Source organism: Colletotrichum spaethianum (assembly GCF_022836535.1).
Source record: "Colletotrichum spaethianum MAFF 239500 DNA, contig10, whole genome shotgun sequence".
Lineage (NCBI taxonomy): Eukaryota > Fungi > Ascomycota > Sordariomycetes > Glomerellales > Glomerellaceae > Colletotrichum > Colletotrichum spaethianum.
The window spans coordinates 110,241-128,823 of NW_026054780.1; the positions used below are offsets into that span (position 1 = coordinate 110,241).

The 18,583-nt window shown below is 54.4% G+C and overlaps 4 protein-coding genes across 4 annotated transcripts; 3 read left to right on the plus strand and 1 right to left on the minus strand.

Annotated features, from left to right (window-relative positions):
- Positions 1 to 769: 769 nt before the first annotated feature.
- On the plus strand, positions 770 to 3,732 carry ColSpa_04600 (tyrosine-protein phosphatase cdcA; the record flags this gene model as incomplete). Its single annotated transcript, XM_049270812.1, has 2 exons — positions 770 to 2,617; positions 2,677 to 3,732. 2 exons carry the CDS (start codon positions 770 to 772, stop codon positions 3,730 to 3,732), a joined length of 2,904 nt encoding a protein of 967 aa, XP_049126769.1.
- Positions 3,733 to 5,056: 1,324 nt separating this feature from the next.
- ColSpa_04601 (26S proteasome regulatory subunit 8) lies at positions 5,057 to 6,285 on the minus strand (the record flags this gene model as incomplete). Its single annotated transcript, XM_049270813.1, has 2 exons — positions 5,057 to 5,991; positions 6,051 to 6,285. 2 exons carry the CDS (start codon positions 6,283 to 6,285, stop codon positions 5,057 to 5,059), a joined length of 1,170 nt encoding a protein of 389 aa, XP_049126770.1.
- Positions 6,286 to 8,556: 2,271 nt separating this feature from the next.
- ColSpa_04602 (low affinity vacuolar monovalent cation/H(+) antiporter) lies at positions 8,557 to 12,153 on the plus strand (the record flags this gene model as incomplete). Its single annotated transcript, XM_049270814.1, has 3 exons — positions 8,557 to 8,752; positions 8,887 to 11,672; positions 11,725 to 12,153. 3 exons carry the CDS (start codon positions 8,557 to 8,559, stop codon positions 12,151 to 12,153), a joined length of 3,411 nt encoding a protein of 1,136 aa, XP_049126771.1.
- A 985-nt stretch (positions 12,154 to 13,138) lies between these two features.
- Positions 13,139 to 14,906, plus strand: ColSpa_04603 (sulfite oxidase, mitochondrial; the record flags this gene model as incomplete). Its single annotated transcript, XM_049270815.1, has 4 exons — positions 13,139 to 13,300; positions 13,365 to 13,553; positions 13,609 to 14,594; positions 14,693 to 14,906. The coding sequence occupies 4 exons, from the start codon at positions 13,139 to 13,141 to the stop codon at positions 14,904 to 14,906; spliced, it is 1,551 nt and encodes a 516-aa protein (XP_049126772.1).
- Between the last annotated feature and the right edge of the window lie 3,677 nt (positions 14,907 to 18,583).

Consider the following 18,583-nt stretch of genomic DNA (forward strand, 5'->3'; position numbering starts at 1 on the left):
CATACACCCCCAGACCCAGCAGTGCTCCTTCCCCCCCTTTCGCTGGTCTCTTGTTCATCGATGGTCCCCGCCGTCCATCCGCCCGTTTCCTTGGACTATCATTGTCACACTCTTCCGCTTGACTTGGTCTTTTTTCCCGCTGCTGAATTGCGCCGCACGCTGCGCTTTTCCACTCGAGGCGCCTTCGTTTCCCATACAAAACTTGACATCTGAATCTCGGGACGCCCAGCGCCACCACCCTGTCCGTCCCCAGTCAGCTCAGCCCAGTTCATCTTTCTCGACACGCCCCCCAGTCCCTCCCGTGTCCCAAGAGGCGGCTGTCGTCTTGCTCTCGCTCTATCCGCCTCCCTGTCTCTCTTTCTTTCCAAGAGTCGCAATATAACAGAGCAGCAGCAAATAGCAACCACCCCTCCAGGCTGTCCATACCAGGTTCAGATCGCCACTTGTGCCGTCACGTCAGAGTCCCCCCCCGCAACCTTCTTTTCTCTCTAAAAGACCCCCACTGCCTGCCCTTCCCCTTTCAAAGAGCCTCTTCCGCACACCCTCCCTTCCCCCTTCCCCCTTCACTCCGATCTGTCTGAACCCTATCCTACCTTGACTTAAACCGTCCCGCCAAAACGCCATACCGCAATGGCGCTATAACTGTGCAAGGCCTGATCACTTGGCCGCCGTCGGAACAATTCTCCTGCAGCGTATCCCGTACCCGTGGCTGTTCTTCGACAGCAGCAGCAACAACAACAAAATCATACTTCTTACACCTACACTAACCATGCTCGACAAGAGGAGCAACGACGGGGCTACATCCGTCCACTACACCATGAAGACTCCTCATTCGGCTCCGAGGGCCTCGCCTGGCCCGCGATCATCCCATAGCCACTCGCATTCGCAGTCCAAACTCGCAGTCCCTGCCGCACATAGCCCAAAGCCCTCTACACCCGCTGCATCCCCGAGGATGCCCTACTCCGTTGGCCAGTCACTGCCTCCTCAAAAGCTGTCTCCCGCGAGACAGCAGGAAGCGAGAGCGGCGAGTCCAAATTACTTCGGCCTCGTCGTCGAACAGTCGGTCGACCCGAGAGATTCGTCCGCCATGCCACGAGACAATTGGAGCTCTCCGACCTCGTCCGTCAAGTCGTTCGGTGCTGCGTTGCCCAAGCAGGTTCCCATCGATGCTAACCCCGACTATGAGGCCTTCAAGCGCCAGGCCGACCTCAATCGCGGCAAGGGATTTAGCCTCTCCTCTTCTCACTTCCCGCAAGCGCCCCCAAACCCCACGACGCTTCGTCCGCGTCCGGCACGGTGGAATACCCACGCAAGCGACACTGGCTCCGAATTCTCTATACCCCGAGTGACCAAGGAGCGGCCCATGAGTCGCATGGAGGTTGACCAACAGAGCTCGCACGATTCGGCCTACGTCTCGTCGGACTCGAAGCGCAACTCGGAGGCGTCGATGCAACCCCCAAACATCTTGAGCCTGAGTATGCCGAGGTTTGAGTCGCCGAGACACTCGGAGTCGCCTTTCGAACGTAGGACAACATTATCCAAGGTCGAAGACCGCCACCCGAGGTTGTCCATCCCGCAGAACAGGATCGATGTTCCAGCACCATCCAATGCTAGATCAAACCAACCGCGAGCCGAGACGATGCCGCCGACCATGGAGAGCGGGCCCTCCTTGATAACACCTTCTCACCTAAAAGAATTGATCGAGGCTGATGGCTCCAAGAGCGAGTTGCTGCTTCTTGATTTGAGAGTCTCGCAACAATATGCCCAAGCCCGAATTCAAGGCGCGCTCAACCTTTGTATTCCGACGACGCTGCTGAAGCGAGCCACCTTCAATTTGACGAAGCTGCAGAAAACGTTCCAAAACCCGACGATGGAAGAGCAGTTCTCGAAGTGGAAATCGACAAAGCAGCTCGTTGTCTACGACGCGTACTCGGCAGAGAAGCGTGACGCTGTTTCGTGCATGAACATGGTGAAGAAGTTCACGAATGAGGGGTACACCGGCGATATGTACATCCTGCGGGGTGGCTTCAATGCCTTTGCTGATGCGTATCCCGAGTTCGTGGATGAGGGCTACGGTACCATGGCGAGCGGTAGCTCTCCAGCGGCAGCCAATGATTCCAACCGACCTGGGATCGCACCCGTCATTGGAGGTGTGATGCTGCCAATGACACAAAACAACGCCAATCCGTTCTTCTCCAACATTCGTCAGAATATGGATCTTGCCGATGGTGTGGGTCAGATGGATATTGCCCGGCCCTCGGGTTTGGAGTCGCCAACGTTGCCCCGATGGCTTAGGGACGCTTCCAAGCCGACTGACCACGGCAGGCAGGTGTCAGAGAAGTTCTTGAGTATCGAAAGGGCAGAGCAGTCACGGATGAAGGCTGCATACTCGATGTTTGGCGGAGGCGAGAAGGAGAAGAATGTTCCGCAGCTTTGTGGCATTGAGAAGGGTGGTAAGAACCGCTATAAGGATATTCTTCCCTTCGAGCACGCCCGAGTCAAACTGCAAGGCCGGCCGGATGGCGCATGCGACTATGTCAATGCTAGTCATATCAAAGCGTCGAGGAGCAACAAGAGATACATTGCTACCCAGGGCCCGCTCCCGGCAACTTTCGAGGTAAGCATTCGCAACCACCTCCTTTGTACTCCCATCAACAGCACACTGACTTGTTGTAGGATTTCTGGTCCGTTATTTGGGAACAGGACGTTCGAGTTGTTGTCATGTTGACCGCCGAGTCGGAAGGTGGTCAGCTCAAGTGCCATCCGTACTGGCAAGGCAGAGAATTCGGCTCGATCAAGTTGAAGCCGCTATCGGAGAAGAAAGTCTCGCTGGATTTCGACAAGCACCGCACCAACCAGGGATCTAGCGCCCCGTCTGCGGCTGCCGCCGCCGAAGCTGGTCGCCGCCGGGCTAACACGACCACTACTCTGGAGGCTTCGAATGCCACTGCCTCGCCTATGCCGGCGCAGGGCGAGACGCCATATGTCATTATCCGGAAGTTCGCTCTGTCTCACGCCTCGCAGCCCTTCGCTCCCATGCGTGAGATTACTCATCTGCATTACCCCTCCTGGCCGGATTTCGGCGCTCCTGCCCAGCCATCTCATCTGCTGGCTCTCGTGGAGATGGCCAATGTCATGCAACGGTCTGCGAGGCCTGTCGACACTTCATCAGTAACTGCTTCTCGAGTGTCGCCTGAGCCTGGCTCTATCGCCTGGTATGATGAGCCAGAGATGGAGCAGAGGGCAAGACCGATGCTCGTCCACTGCTCCGCAGGATGTGGTCGAACTGGTACTTTTTGCACGGTGGACACTGTCATTGACATGTTGAAGCGTCAACGACTTGCGAAGACGAACAACAAGCCGGTTAGGAAGCGGGACTCGGATGGCGATATCAAGATGAGCGGCTCCGAAGAATCGTCTCCTCGCGAAAAGACGTTTGACTTCAACCCCGGCAGTCGCCGCCAAAGCGCTGACGGGCGTCGAGGCTCACCCGACAAAACTCCACTCGACACGACATGGTTGACGGACGACAGCGACACCATGGACCTCATACAAAAGACGGTGGAGGACTTCCGAAACCAAAGACTCAGCATGGTGCAAAGCCTGCGTCAATATGTCTTGTGCTACGAGACGATTCTAGAATATGTATGGCGGGTACACGAGAAGAACTCGACTTCAAGCAAAGGCGGAAGAGCTCGAAGTGGAAGTTTACAGATCAGAGGAGACAACTAATTGTGGCTCGAGAGGCGGTGGATGGGCTGGGAGGACGAACTCGTGCGGAATCGTAACGCGATACCCTTGTGAACGGCGGAAGGTGCCAGCATCAGCGAGTAATGGGAAAGCATCTTGCATTTTCATTTTGTTTTGGGTTTCAATGGTCACAGGCAATAACGGATACACTGGCCCTAGGTACAGGGCTCAGGGGCATGAAGCCAGGCGTTTGGGCATCTTGAGCTGCATTTATCAACGATGCATGGGTTTTATCGAACTTGTGTCTCAACGGCACCGGCATGTTGGGATCTGACTACGGTCTGTCCTTGGAATTGTATACTAGAGACGATGGCTAAATGAGAGAGCATGAGACGGTCGCCTCGGCGGGCGTCTCGCTGACCATGAATGACTGACTGCCTTTGCCTTTGCCTCTGCTTCAACGGTGACGAATATCCAATACGAGGGCGAGGTGTTAGTTACCATACAGCGTGTCATGACCTGTGCACTCTAGCCACTATATACGCTCGCGAGAATGACGATTCGTTGAGACCTCCAAATTGTTCACATCCGTTGTCCGTTTCCTGATGGGATCCGATCCAGAGTCGTACTCTTCTGGTCTGATCTATCCATACCTCAAGCGACGGTGATGACGTCCATACAAGTTTTGGAACGCAGAACCACGGGGGAGGGCGGGGTGTGTGTGTCCGATGAACACAACGGATGCGATATTTTCGAGACCATACTACAAGTCTGTGATTTCGTTTGCCTGATGGAGAGAGGCGGCGTCAGCAACACCGGCTTCCTCCTTTTTCTTCCTTCTTCCTTTCGTTTTCAGTTGGTCCAGGATGAAAACGAGGAAGGCTCCTCTGGACCGCTTGTGCCGTGTGGAAGCATCACGAGCCTGAATACCTGGCGGGGAGCGTGGAATCTGACCGTCTCTTGGCTTCCTGGATAGTCAGAGACGAGGTCGTGGAGACGCCGCGGCGGATGGGCATATCGCCACTCGACTGACGATGACTCCTCTGTTCTGTGGAGCCGGACGTTTGGTTGTCCGTGTCAACGTGTAAATAAAGACAACCGAGCCCAGCATCATCATACGCACAACCGTGGGACGGCAAATGGAACAAAGGTGTGCAAGTCATTGTGGCTGATTCCATGTCTATGTAGTCGTACATAATTAGCCGTACAAGCGCCCCTTGCGCGCGCAAACCGCGCGGACGCAGTGTCCACCTCCACCGTCCTGCCTGCCCGTCCAACTCCCGCCAACCCAGTAACGATGTCGTCGTTGTTGTTTCCCTCTCTCGCTCTTTTCTCTCTTCCGCTGCACACGCCCCCCTCTGCGCGCTTACTTCCAGAGCTTGCCGAGCGACACCTCCTTGTCGTCGTGCTTGTTGAGGATCTTTGCGGTGGCGAGCTCGAAGTCTTCCTGGGTGACGTGGACTCTGCGCTCGCGGAGGGCGTACATGCCGGCCTCTGTGCAGACACCCTTGAGCTCGGCGCCGGAGCAGCCGTTCATCTTCTCGGCAATCTTTGTGAGGTTGATGCCTCTCGTCAGGTTCATCTTGCGGCTGTGGATGCGGAGAATGTCGGCGCGGGCTTCGACGGACGGCGGGGGGAACTCGATCTTGCGGTCGATACGTCCGGGACGCAGCAGGGCGGGGTCGAGGATGTCGAGACGGTTGGTGGCCATGATGACCTTGATATTCTTGGTGGGTTCGAAGCCGTCGAGCTGGTTGAGGAGCTCCAGCATGGTGCGCTGGACTTCCGAGTCTCCGCCCGAGGAGCCCTCAACACGGGAAGAACCGATGGAGTCGATCTCATCCATGAAAATGATGGAGGGGGCGTGCTCGCGGGCCATGACGAACAACTCGCGGACCATGCGACTACCCTCACCAATATACTTTTGCACCAGCTCGGAACCGGACACTCTGATGAACTTGCAGTCGGTGTGGTGGGCGACGGCACGGGCGAGCAGCGTCTTTCCCGTACCGGGAGGGCCGTATAGCAGGACACCCTTTGGTTGTGCGATACCGAGCGACTCGAAGAGCTCGGGGTGCTTGAGGCCGAGCTCGATGACCTCCTTGATTTCCTTGATCTGCTGGTCCAGACCACCAATCATATCGTACGTGCTGTCGGGGACCTTCTCGACCATCATGAGGGAGACGAGGGGGTCGACCGAGGAGGGGAGCATCTTCTCGAGCTTGTAGCTGTCGGACAGCAGGGTTACCCGCTTGCCGACGGTGAGCTTTGTGATGTCGACATTGTCGGAGACGTCGACGACTGTGGGCGGGTTAGTATCGGAAGGTGGGATGCATCGTGGACAATGGCGAGCGACATACCGTATTTGCCTTCGGGATGCACCTTGACCAAGACCTTCTTCGTGCTCATGACCTTGACGACCTCGCCAACGTAGGAGCCGGGCTGCTGCAACAAGCCCAACTCTTCCCGCAGTAGCCTCACGCGGGAGTTGTAGTCGTTTCTTTGGGCTTCGAGGCGGCGGAGGACTGCTTGACCCTTGAGGATCTCGAGCTTCATGGCCTCGATCTTGTTCTGGTAGTAGCTGTCGAGCGCCATCGTGATGGATGCCCCGAGGGTAAGGAAATCGGCGGGGAAGTGTGTGATTGCTTTCGATGGGGGTGTTTGTTCGGGGAACGGTGGAGGGGATTCAATCGGTCGTCGAAGGCGGGGTTTGTGGTGGTTTGATGGTTGACGTTGCCGGGGGTGGGAGGGTCGTGATGGAAGCTTGTCGTGGTGGAAAGCTCACAGATGGATTCCGGAGTGACAGGGCTGGAGGTCTGGCTGGCTCCGTCGGTCGGTCAGTCAGCCGCAGGCAAACGACGGTCGACGCGTTCAACTGGTCCGGGTCACGTGACAGTAGAGGCCGGATTGGTAAGAAACCCACTTTGCTCTTAGTCGAGCTTGAGCTCGGGCCATGATCGTCGGAAGACATTATATTCCGGTGCCGGTATTCTGGAAGGTAATGCGGTGGTCCGTGTGTCTGAGTCTACTGCGTGCTGCGAGAGAAGGTGCAGTGGAATGCGCAGTGACGTTTTGCTCCCCCGATTGGGAAAGTGGAGCGCAGCACGGGATCAGAGCACATGTCGAGTAGGTAACTGGACGAGTGGGGCATTGCTGACATCGACTCATCATCAGGAGGCAGAAGAGACGTTTGGGCCAGCATAGAGCGCATGCGGTGGCCTCAGTGGATGGGAGGGGGCGGTGGACAACGACGGGAGACATGGAAGGCTGTGGAGGAGAAGGCGGCGGCGGAGGAGGCGGCGACGGCGGCGTACGGTGACAGGAAGGGGAGTGAGAGAGTTTGGGGAGGGTTCGAGGTTCGCCTGCTGCGGCTGGTTGAGGTTGCACCCTGATTTGGAGCGGGCGGACGCTAGGCCGATTGGGGGGGGAAGCTTGGTTCGTTGTTGCCAAAGCCTGTCTGGGCCACACCACACGATGATCCATGTTGTTTACCGCCGCCGCAGCGTCTCCGTAGTGGGCTCTGGGCAAGAACTGCTCCATAGCACCTTCCATCGCTGAGGCCCAACCCGCGCGACCGTCACTCGACAGCACCAAAGCACGGGTGGGTCTCCACTAGTGCCTCCACAAAGCTGCCTGGCTAAGGACCTATCAATCGTCCGCGGAAGGTAAGAGAAGTAAACACCAAACGGCGGGCTTTACCTGATGGCGACACACTCACATCCAAAGACATCAGAAACACCCATGCATCGGAAATCAAACAAGGCCCTTCGTCCCTCCTCTGACATGTATGACCTATCTGCCCCTGGCGACGGTCCCAAAACGACAGGAGCAGTCACTCAGTGGCACCTGCTCACCGCCCACCCACCACCCACCACCCATCCATAGTCCATAATGGCATCTTCCATGTTTGTTCCTCACCTTCGGAAGCCATCCAAACACCACAACCGGTGCACATGACCGCTACCTGCAGACGCAAACTTGATCAAGAGTGGGCAACGCCTGACTCAGACTACGAATCTGGGGGAGGAGCCCAAGCATTCCAGCACCTTGCACTCAAGTAACTTGGCACGTACCGGTAGTAACTCGGAGCCCCTACCTACCCCTACCACCTTGTGTAAGATAAGGTACCTACCTACCTACCTACCGTACCTCCACCGCCGATGGGAGCAGGTGCACAACATCGGATCATCACTTTACCACCGCCAGTAGTGCCTTATCCTCAGATAGAACAATATTTGCGCCGCACAGGAATGGGCAAGGCGAGACCTCTCCATTTGGATGGGGAGTCTGACCATCTCGTCATTCTCCTAGCCTTTTTTTTTTCCGGTGCTCTCGACCTAGACCCTTCCGTGATTCTTCCGTCGTGTGTTTGTGTCTGTGTTGTTTACAACCTTCCCACTACGCCTGCGCATCCGTCCCTCCCCTTGCTTACATTATTTTTCCCGCTCTCGTTTCCGATCAACAAACTTTGGGCAACGGACACCTGCCCGGGGCACCAACTAACTCCTCGACGACCCGCGACCCAATACGGATACTCGGGTTCTCCGAGGAATCCTCAAATCTCACCTCGAGCCTAACCTCACACACAACGACAGCACGACATTCACTTTGTTGTTTCTCTCTTTCTCTCCCCCGGTTTGCTGTTCCCATACAGCACCGAACCTGGAAACCCCATCGTCGAAGCCACTCGCGTTCGCCTCCACGTCTTCAGCGTCTTTTTCCCTGGTTGCCGTCTCGTCCCGTCCGCACTAATAACCTACATCTCTGGCGCGTTACCAATCCCCTTTGCCCATCCTTGACCCTCCAGATTCTGCCGTCTCCAAAAAAGCTGCGCGCTCCGCCGTCGCCTTATCGTCGTCGCCCACCATGGATCCCTCCACCGGGCCGGGCACACCGTCCCATCAGTCCAACGATAGCTCGACCGCCGCCTCGCCCACTGACACTCGCCATCAGCCTGCAAGGTTCGACTCCTATGTCGCGTCCCGCGACGAAGGTCTGTCTGAGAGTTTTCAGTCCTTTCAGTCCACCGACACGGTGCGGAGGCGCCCAGAAGGTGGCTACGGTACGTACGAACGACCTGCTGCATGCCCAGAAACCTAATAAGTCTTGGTCGTCCGAGTTGCCGAGTAACCCAACAGAAAATCCCTGGCTGACATCAACCCTCCGGTGCGCTTGCAGGTTCTATACATACCCAAGGTTCCGGCTCGCAATACCTGGGCGAATCCTCATCCCACGATCGCTCTCATTCTCGCTCCGCCCAATCTACTAGATCACCCATGATGGGCCCCGAACGCTCCAAAGCCTCGAGACCCCGAAAGCCCCCGATGCCCCGTCGGCTCTCGACTAACCCATCGGCACCGCATCGCGGTGAGGTCTTCTCGGCCGACGACGATATTTACGAGGTTGAGGCTGATGCTGCTGAACGTCATCAAGGCCAACGCAGCACCACCTATGGCACTCGCCGCCGACCCCAGCTGGCGACGACTCTGTCGCGCGTGCAATCCTCCTGCAGCGATAATGCCGAAGACGAAGACGACGAGGACGACGGTCCTCGAACCCCCCGAGCCGAGGACATCGTCCCCGAGGAGGTGGAGCGTGACCCCTCGGTACACCCAGACGAAGAGGACATCGGAGCCGAATCTGATGGCGACGTGAGCGATGCAGAGAGCTTCACGCTCAAGGACCGTCAGCAAGCCATCAACCAGACACATCCGTTTGGTATAAGATTGTGGAAGCCTGCTCTGTACAAGAAGGATCGTTCGGTGCAGAAGAATGCCGAGGGCGACATTCATTCATCTCCCGGTGGCAGAGTCCACAGCTGGCTTCTTTTTTTTAACCTCCTCTGGACTCTGCTATTTGGTTGGTGGATGGCAGCTTTCTCGGCCCTCGGCGCTCTCGTCTGCTTCTTGTTCGCCGCAACCCCGAGCGGCAGGGAGTATGGCAGAGTACTCTGGGGACTGGCCAGCTATTTGTTCTATCCATTCGGCAAGTATGTCCGTCTGGAGCAGGACGAGGCCTACTTGGACGAGGACCAAGGCGAAGGACGAAGCATTTCCGAGTACGAGCAATGGCAGAGCGGTGACCTGGAATATGGCCGCCTGTTTTTTGGTCCAGAGGGTTCTGAACGAAACCGATCGATTGTTGGCCGCTCGCGAAGGAGCATCGACTCGGAGCCGAGCGAGACGGACAGCCTTTTGGGCCGCTCTCGACGCGGCGATCGAAGCCAGACACCACCGCAAACCAAGCGCCGACTGTTCGGAAGAGGCCAGTGGAACATCGGACGCGTCGTCTTCTTCCTGTTCTTCTACCTGCTCCTTTCCCCCTCGCTGATCCTGGTTTCTCTGATCTGCTGGTTCCTCGTTTTCACGATCCCCATGGGCAAAGTCACCATGCTGCTGTTTGACCAGCTGCGGCGACACCCCTTGGCGCTCTCGTTCGAGTCCGACATGGTGCTCGCCCGCACTGCCAACACACCGCAGTCATCGATTTTGTTGTGCACCTACCGCGCGGTGGGCATCAAATACTGGAAGTACACCATTGACGGCACAAATGTGTTCTTGATCAACCTCATGGGTGTCGTCTTCTTCGTCATATTTGACTGGCTCGTACTCGACAACGTCCTCCACCTGGACCTCTTCATCACCTCGCCCGCGTTCCTCTTCATTGCTGGCCTGTTCTCGATTGTCCCGCTGGCCTATTTCATTGGCCAGGCTGTCGCTTCCATCTCGGCTCAGTCGTCCATGGGAGTTGGTGCTGCCATCAACGCCTTCTTTTCTACCATTGTCGAAGTTTTCCTCTACTGTGTCGCCCTGAACCAAGGCAAGGGCCAGCTCGTTGAGGGGAGTATTGTGGGAAGCATCTTCGCGGGTATCCTCTTCCTTCCCGGCCTTTCCATGTGCTTTGGAGCCATCAAGCGCAAAACTCAACGCTTCAATGCCAGGTCTGCCGGTGTCACTTCGACAATGCTGCTGTTCGCCGTCCTCGGCGCTTTCGGTCCTACGCTCTTCTACCAAATCTACGGCACCCACGAGCTCAACTGTCTGGACTGTGTTAACAACGGCGGTATCGGGGGCGGCCTGTCTCCTGTCGGCGATGGCCGTGACTGCAAGCGATGCTTCTTCTCCCAGACCCCAGCCCTGAACGACCGTTTCTACCTCGAAGCTGTTCGCCCGTTCTGCTACTTCTGCGCCACGTTGTTGTTCCTTTCGTACATTGTCGGCCTATGGTTTACCCTGCGAACTCATGCAGCTGTCATCTGGAATTCCGAGATAGATGAGAAGAAGCACGAAGAGGCGCAGGCGCAGGCGCATTCTCATTCTAGACAATCGGGCCCCCACTCTTTCGCCGAGACTACTGGCACCTCCGTTGACGTCCGCGACTCTCATCTCTACAAGCGCATTCTCGGCCAGTCCCTAAAACAGGTTGGTCTTGCGACAAAGGGCGACGACACCAGCCTCCAAAACTCCGTCGCTGGGTTGGGACTGAATACTAGCAACGGCAGCGTCAGTATCCCGCATGTCGTGCCCCCCAAGTCAAGCGGTAGCGACACAGTACGCTCCACCGTTCACATCCCTGGATTCTCAGAGGCAGAAAACAACGCCCTCGTCCGCGAGGTTGCAGAGATGGCGGCCACCGCAGCTACCATTGCCGCGCGGGAGCGGATGCCTCGCAGAACCTCAGCCCTGCCCGGAGCTTCGACTGGGGCTACTCCTCGTCCCCCTGCTCTGCGAAACACCACGATGGCCGAGAACGACGATCTCGCTGCCGCCAGTACTGCACAAGTGCCCCACGGTGGTCATGACGCTCCGAACTGGAGCCGTGGCAAGAGTGCCTTCATTCTTATGGGAGCCACCGTGCTATACGCCATCATCGCCGAGATTCTGGTCGACACCGTTGATGTCGTTCTCGAAGGCTTCGCCATTGACGAGAAATTCCTCGGTATTACCCTCTTTGCTCTGGTACCCAACACGACCGAGTTCCTGGTAAGTTCGAATTTGGGTTATGCCAGCTTGGATATTGACTAACGTTCCACAGAACGCCATTTCCTTCGCCATGAACGGCAACATTGCACTATCTATGGAGATCGGCTCTGCTTATGCGCTCCAGGTTTGCTTGCTTCAGGTCCCAGCTCTAGTGTTGTACTCTGCATTTTACGCCAATACTGAGGGTGTTGAGGACGTGGGCGCGCACACCTTTGCACTCCTCTTCCCTCAATGGGATATGGTGACTGTGATCATCTGCGTCTTCCTGCTAAGCTACATGTACGGTGAAGGAAAGAGCAACTACTTCAAGGGTAGCATCCTGTTGTTAAGCTATCTTGTAGTTGTCGTTGGCTACTACCTGTCTGGCTACACAGAGGACGCCATGAGCGTGAGCCGTTTCGATGTCATGGGTGCTGACGGACAGTATTCGTCTTTCAAGACGATCGGCCGTCGCATGAATGGCGCTGTTCTTCAAGGATAGACATTTTACGGAAGAGATGGATGGTGATGGGGTATCGTTATCCCCAAAGCGCAGCGAACATTGATAAAGCACGTGTCGACTTATTTGAGTTGATTGGGGCGGAGGAAGTGTTGTCCGATAAGGGACATTGCATAACATTGTTTTTGGCAGGCGGCTACGAAGAGAAGCTGACGGCGTTACGGAGAAGAGGACATACTACCTAGATTACCCTTTCCTTCATTGTGGCTCGTTCGGAATACACATCCTTAATGTTCACACCTCCGAGCCGTCATCCTTGTCGCCTGTAAATGCCGGAAAACCAAACACCAGGCCCTCGTCAACGCCTTGCATCTGCCAAGTATCACCGACTTTTGACCGAATATACCAAAAGTATAGACACTCTCTCATTGGACAGCGGGGGACAGAGCGATCACTGTCATGAACCAAGTGGAGTAACAAAACGGTGGCCATAACTGGTAAAGCACGCGGGAAGAAATCTTGGCTTTGGGTGGAACTTCAACCGACGAACAATGTACCCCGCCTAGTGACATGAGAGCGTCGTAGCCAAGACGTCGAATCCAAAGTCAATTGCTCCTTGAGCGGGGGTTTACAGTGAAAAGCCTCAGCATCGCTGACACATGCGTGATGCAAGTTGTTAGCGCGATAGCGACCGTGCTCCCCCACTCTATGGAGCATTGCGAGTCTTGATGTGTCCATGACGGCACCACATCGGAAGAGGACACTGCCTATTGGTGCTACAGAAAATCCAGGTTCTCGATTTGTGGTAGCGGCAGCCAGTTCGGAATGATTGCGCCTGGCGAGACGAATCGTGGGGCAGTGGAATACACGGCAAGTCTGGATGAACCTCCGACTTGGAATAGGCGGATGCGACGGACGCTTCTCCCCATATCAATGCCGTCGTCCCCGTCTGGTTTCGTTTCGGAAGCTTCGCCTCGAATAAATTTCGCCTACTTTACATAGAAATTACTTCAATCAACCAATCATCATGGCTCCTGCTGAACCATATGCCATCCCCTTCAGGGCGAAGGGTGTGATCCCAGAATTCAAAGAAGAGAGGGAGGGCTGGAAGGGATATATTGAATGGGAAAAGTACCCTGAGAAGAAGAAGCAGGTTGAGGAGCTCATGGCCCAATATGAATTTCCTGACGTGAGTGATTGTGACATACTTAGATCATTGCTCATACTTGTTCGTGCTAACATCAGAGCCTTAGCCACCTGAATTCCAATTTGAACCGTTGCCCAAGACCAACCCCATTCTCAAAGGAGAACGATGGAAGCAGTACCACTATGCTCTTGGACTGGGACACCTCACCGAAATCAGCTGGGACATCGTCAAGAAAGAAAAGTCGGAGGACATGATCCACGTGTTGCAGTTTCCCTACAACGGCGAACCCCCGCGCGTAAGCCACCACGGCCCTTGGTAAACGCCCCAGACCAAACTGATATATTGCATAGGATCGCCTCGTCGAGACGGAAATTACCGACAACAAAGACCACTTCGTTCGCAACCATGGCGGCATCCCTGAGATTGACGAGGACAAATACACCCTCGACATCACTGGCCTCGTCAACAACCCGCAGACACTTACGCTCCACGACCTCAAGACCAAGTTCCCGCACCAAAGCAACGTGGTCTCGCTCCAGTGTTCCGGTACTCGCCGCATCGAGCAGATCGCGCAGTACCCCGGTGATGGCGACGAGCTCATCAACGCCCCATGGGGCGAGGGCGCCATTGGCACGGCCCGCTGGACGGGCGTCAGCCTGAAGAAGGTGATCAAGTACTGCGGCGGACTGAAGGACGGGGCGGGCCACATCGAGTTTTACGGCGCCGACACGTACTTCAAGAAGGGCAGGGTGTACAACTATGCGGTGAGCGTGCCCTGGCGCAAGGTGAAGGTGAACGAGGTCCTCCTCGCGTGGGAGATGAACGGCGAGCCGCTGCCCAAGATCCACGGGTTCCCGTTGAGGGCCGTCGTGTTCGGGTACATTGGCGCGCGAAGCGCGAAGTGGCTGACAGAGATCCGGGCCATCCCAAACGAGAGCCCGGCGCCGGTGCAGAGGCGGGAGTACATTTATTACACGCCACAGATCGGGAAGCAGAACGTAAAGTACAGCAACGGCTTCTCGATCCAGGAAATGCCCGTATCGTCGGCCATCATGTCGCCTGTGGACATGGACCAGATCATCCACGACGGCAAGATCAAGGTGCGCGGATGGGCGTTCTCTGGTGGCGGGCATTGGCCCGTGAGGGTCGAGGTCAGCGCAGACGGCGGATCTGTGTGGTACGAGGTGCCGTATGACAAAATGACCACGAAGTACTTCCACGCGTGGCGGCTGTGGGAGATTGAGCTGCCGGTGGACGCGGAGGGGTGGTTGGAGTTCTGCGTGAGGACGTGGGACAACGCGTGTAACACGCAGCCTACTTATGTGCGGTCCGCTTGGTGAGTTTCCCTTTCCTCTTATGTTGCAATCCTCCCCAATCGCATCCATTCACCGACCCGAGAGGGCTGCCAAGGAACAACTGCTGACGGCGATATAGGAACTGGGACCTTCACGTCACGTCCTCGGCCCACCGCATCAAGGTCTACAGCATGAACCGGTCCAGACCCGAGACGGCTGCCAGGCTGAACAAGCTCGAGGAGAAGGGAATTCCCATCTTGCCGATCACGCACCCTGTCGAGATCGATCTGGAGTCGGATGAGGAGTACGAGAGGAACATGGCAGCCCAGGGTGGTCGTGATCCGAAGGAGTGAGAGGGACGCTTCGGTTGACAAAATAGACTCTCGCCTTTGTTATATCGGTCATTTAGAAGTCTGCGGCAATTTCCAGTTATGACTTTACTCCACCGCAGCCCCCTCTACAGTCTCAGTGACCCGTGATTTTGAGCGATATCCCGAGAATCGTGTTCGAGGCCGTCATTACTATTCGCACCTGAGTCTTTCGTTTTGTCATCCTCATGCCAAGTCGGGTCTTCGTTTTGGCTACTGTCGTCGAGGTCAGGGTCTCAACGTTCGCGAGTGTTGTCGGTTTAGGGCACGTTTATCTTTTCACTCACTTCCGGTATGGGTAGCATTTCGTTCACTAGCACGGAAGCTCAGACAACACGGGGAGTATGCAAATGCTTCTAAAACAGGAAGTTAGAGGGACTGTAGCCGATGTAGACAAGCGTTCGAACGGCTAGCTTGTGTCAGAGAGCCTAGCCGTTGAGACGGGCTGTGGCCCGGCTTAAGACGCAAGCTAGAATGCTATAAGGAAATAGAAATTGACGTTGAAGCATAACTTAGGTTGAAGAAAGATTATGTTTTATTCCATATTGCTATCGAACCATATAGCATCATGTAGGGCTCAACTAAAAATTTGGCACGCAAAATCGATGAAACTCTCAACTGAGTGTACAGACGTTCATTATTACTTAAATTATTCAGTTTAAAACGGGTTGAGTACTCTACCTGAGCTCCTCCTATGAACGCTCGGTTTCTGACCCTAAGAAGTCCCATCCGCTTCATCTCTGCCTCTAACTCTCGAGCAATATCACCAAGATACCGAAAATCGAAGTGGGAAATGAAAGTCTGTTCAAGACTTAATGAAGGCCAAGGTTTCAAGCGTGTAACATAGCCCAATCAGGTTCAATATTTCAACCATTTAATTTCAATTGATGCCTACAACGACGGCGTAACAACAGATAGAGTTTGCTCAGACTCAATGTTTCTTGAAATATGACGAGACACGGCAAACACGAGAGAGGCCTGTATAAACAGAAAACAAACCAGCACTGTAATGATATTGATGTTTGTTTTCAACTGGAAGTGCCATTAATAGGCTCTACTTGTTACAACTACTCTCTTGCTTACTGCAATGAGTTATTGCTCTTCCCTCTTCTTGCCTAAGAACAAGCCATAGCGGGTCACTACCTACGTCGTCCTGGAAACCGTTTATAGGAAGGTGTGGGAATCAGCTCCCCACATAAATCAAACGCAAATATGCCCATAAAGGATAGTAATCGCCCCAAAGACCATGCTCGACAATACCCTGACCAACAGCATTGCGAGGCCGACTGAGGATTGGTAATCGAAGCCCTTAGTCGAGTCATTGGCGGTCTGTTGGCCATTGAATACAATGTGGCTATGCATCATTGTTCTGTTGCTGTGCCGCCTGTGCGTCCTGAATCACTTCATGCCCATGTCTGTCTAAATTACCGCAGGACTCGAGGGGTGGGTAAACTGCCTAACGGGATACCGGGGTCGCCTACCAGGACCAACGGCGCCTATATAGGGCAGCCATAGCTAGCTTGCAAAACCGCAACACTGACCCAAACACTAGCCATCAGTCTCTTAGTTCATGTCCCATTACACTTACGTTATTGATACGGCATAGAAAAACGCTTGCGCTTGTGGTCAACAAAAGCAAGCCATGCCTTCACTCTCGCCGAAAGATTTGGAAAAACTAGATACTCGTTGCAAAGAGTATCGTATTGAGTTTCTGGGAGACGCACAGCAGCGTGACTGGCCAGAGTGTCATAAAACGTTGTTAATACATGTTACTCAGCTTGGGGGTACAAGTTCAACTCCTACGCTATCGGCCCTAACGTTGTTGACGACAACCCATGGAAGTCAGACGTCAAGCAGCTTGCATCTTTACTTGTGGAACGAGCGAAGCGTAACAGGCATAGAAATGAGAGCAGCTGGAGAATGTCTTGCGAGCCTTTGATCTTTGCAAGACTTTCTGGTGAGGTTGTCTGGTATGTAACTGTTGATCAAGAAAACAACGTACTGCTAAAAGCTGACACCATGTACCACCTGATAGCCAAAACTGTCGTAAACGGGTGTGGGGTTCTGAGATTGAAGCTCATTGTGATGAACGCAGCCAAAGAGGATCGGCTCTGCTGAAGCGTCGAAGGGCCAGAGAACCTTGTCGTTGTACTCGGATCTCACGCAGTCAGGATCAGTGAGTAAAGCCCATCATATTCTATGTAGTCATACTTATTGTTGCATGTAACTATAGCCTCGAGGCAGTTGGCTTGAATCGCATTTTTGGCCATCGAGAGGACGAAAAAGTTCGGCACGATTCGGCGATTACTAAGAGATTGGGTCAAAATATCCAAAGACCAGATGCTGTTTACGGTTTACGCCAAACCAGAAATATTGAAAATCTTTTGCACGATACTCGGAAATCGCAGGCTAGGGAGCCCTTTCAGAATGATCTACAGCAGTTACATGAGGAGTTGCAGCCATCGCCTATCGACCAGCCTCTGGATCAAAATGGCGATGAACTTTTGTACCCATTCCTCGTTCTGGAAGCTAAATCAGGCAAGTCGGACTGTGATTGGTATTCCATACAGACGCAGACAGCCTTCCCCATCCGGACTTTTCTTGAGACTCAATATCGGCTTCAAAAAGCCGCCGATTCCCCAGCACAATATCAATCGACTCCGTTGGTTTGGTTCTTTGCGAACCGGGGCGAAGACTGGCGTGTTTCGGTGGCCTTCATAACCGAGGGCAGAGAGAAGCCGAATACGATTGGCCTTAGCGACTATGTATGTTATGCCTAAACTTGCCCTTCACCTTCACCATCTCTAACTGCGTTCTAGAGGGTGTTAGAACTCTGGCGAGGATCTATTACAACCCGGGATGGTGCTCTGCAGCTTCTTTTACTCGTCGATTACGTCTTTGACTGGGCGAGAGATGTTTATAGAGAAGATCTCCTGAGGAAACTCCGGTTCCTTGCTTCCGGTGACAATGACGCTGCTAGTGTCTTGTACTCAGATACAGACATCTTCTCGACCCTTCAGATTGAAACACATCTTCCTACGACTGGAAATGAAGCCTACGACGCTTACATGTCCGCCCAGAAACCGTTCGTGGATAATGATTCGGAAATGGGCATCATCCGCCACGCCACGTTTGTCGAGTCCAGGTTTTGCTGTCTGCTTATTACCAGAGATAACGTTCGCACCATGTTACAGTCGACGAAGCAGACGAGAACAAAAATACTGTGCCGCATGGTTTTGAACAGTATGTCGGATGCTTCAGTCCTGGACGAATCTGCTATTAAGGCGATGGAGCAGCTTTGGACTACTACCGATCGTATGACATCGGCAGGTCTTGCTGCTGGGGTGAGATATTACACGACAATATCCTGTACCAATTGTCTCACAGCAAGTTGGCACCAGGTCCGAGAACTTTATATCATCGCCATCGCCGATGATGCCTGGGATACTGTTGTCGAGGCTTCTGGACTCGCGCTTAATAGAAAACCCCAGAAACTGCAAATGTTGATTCTAGAGGAATCCGACCTAAACAATCTTGTAGATGTCATAAAGCGTCTTCAAGCTGGAACTCCTGGAGAAACGCTACTCGCCTGCATTACCCGCAGAGCTTTAGAGCTTCATGCGTGTCCTGACTTTAGCGTTTTCGAGTCTACCAGGTCTTCG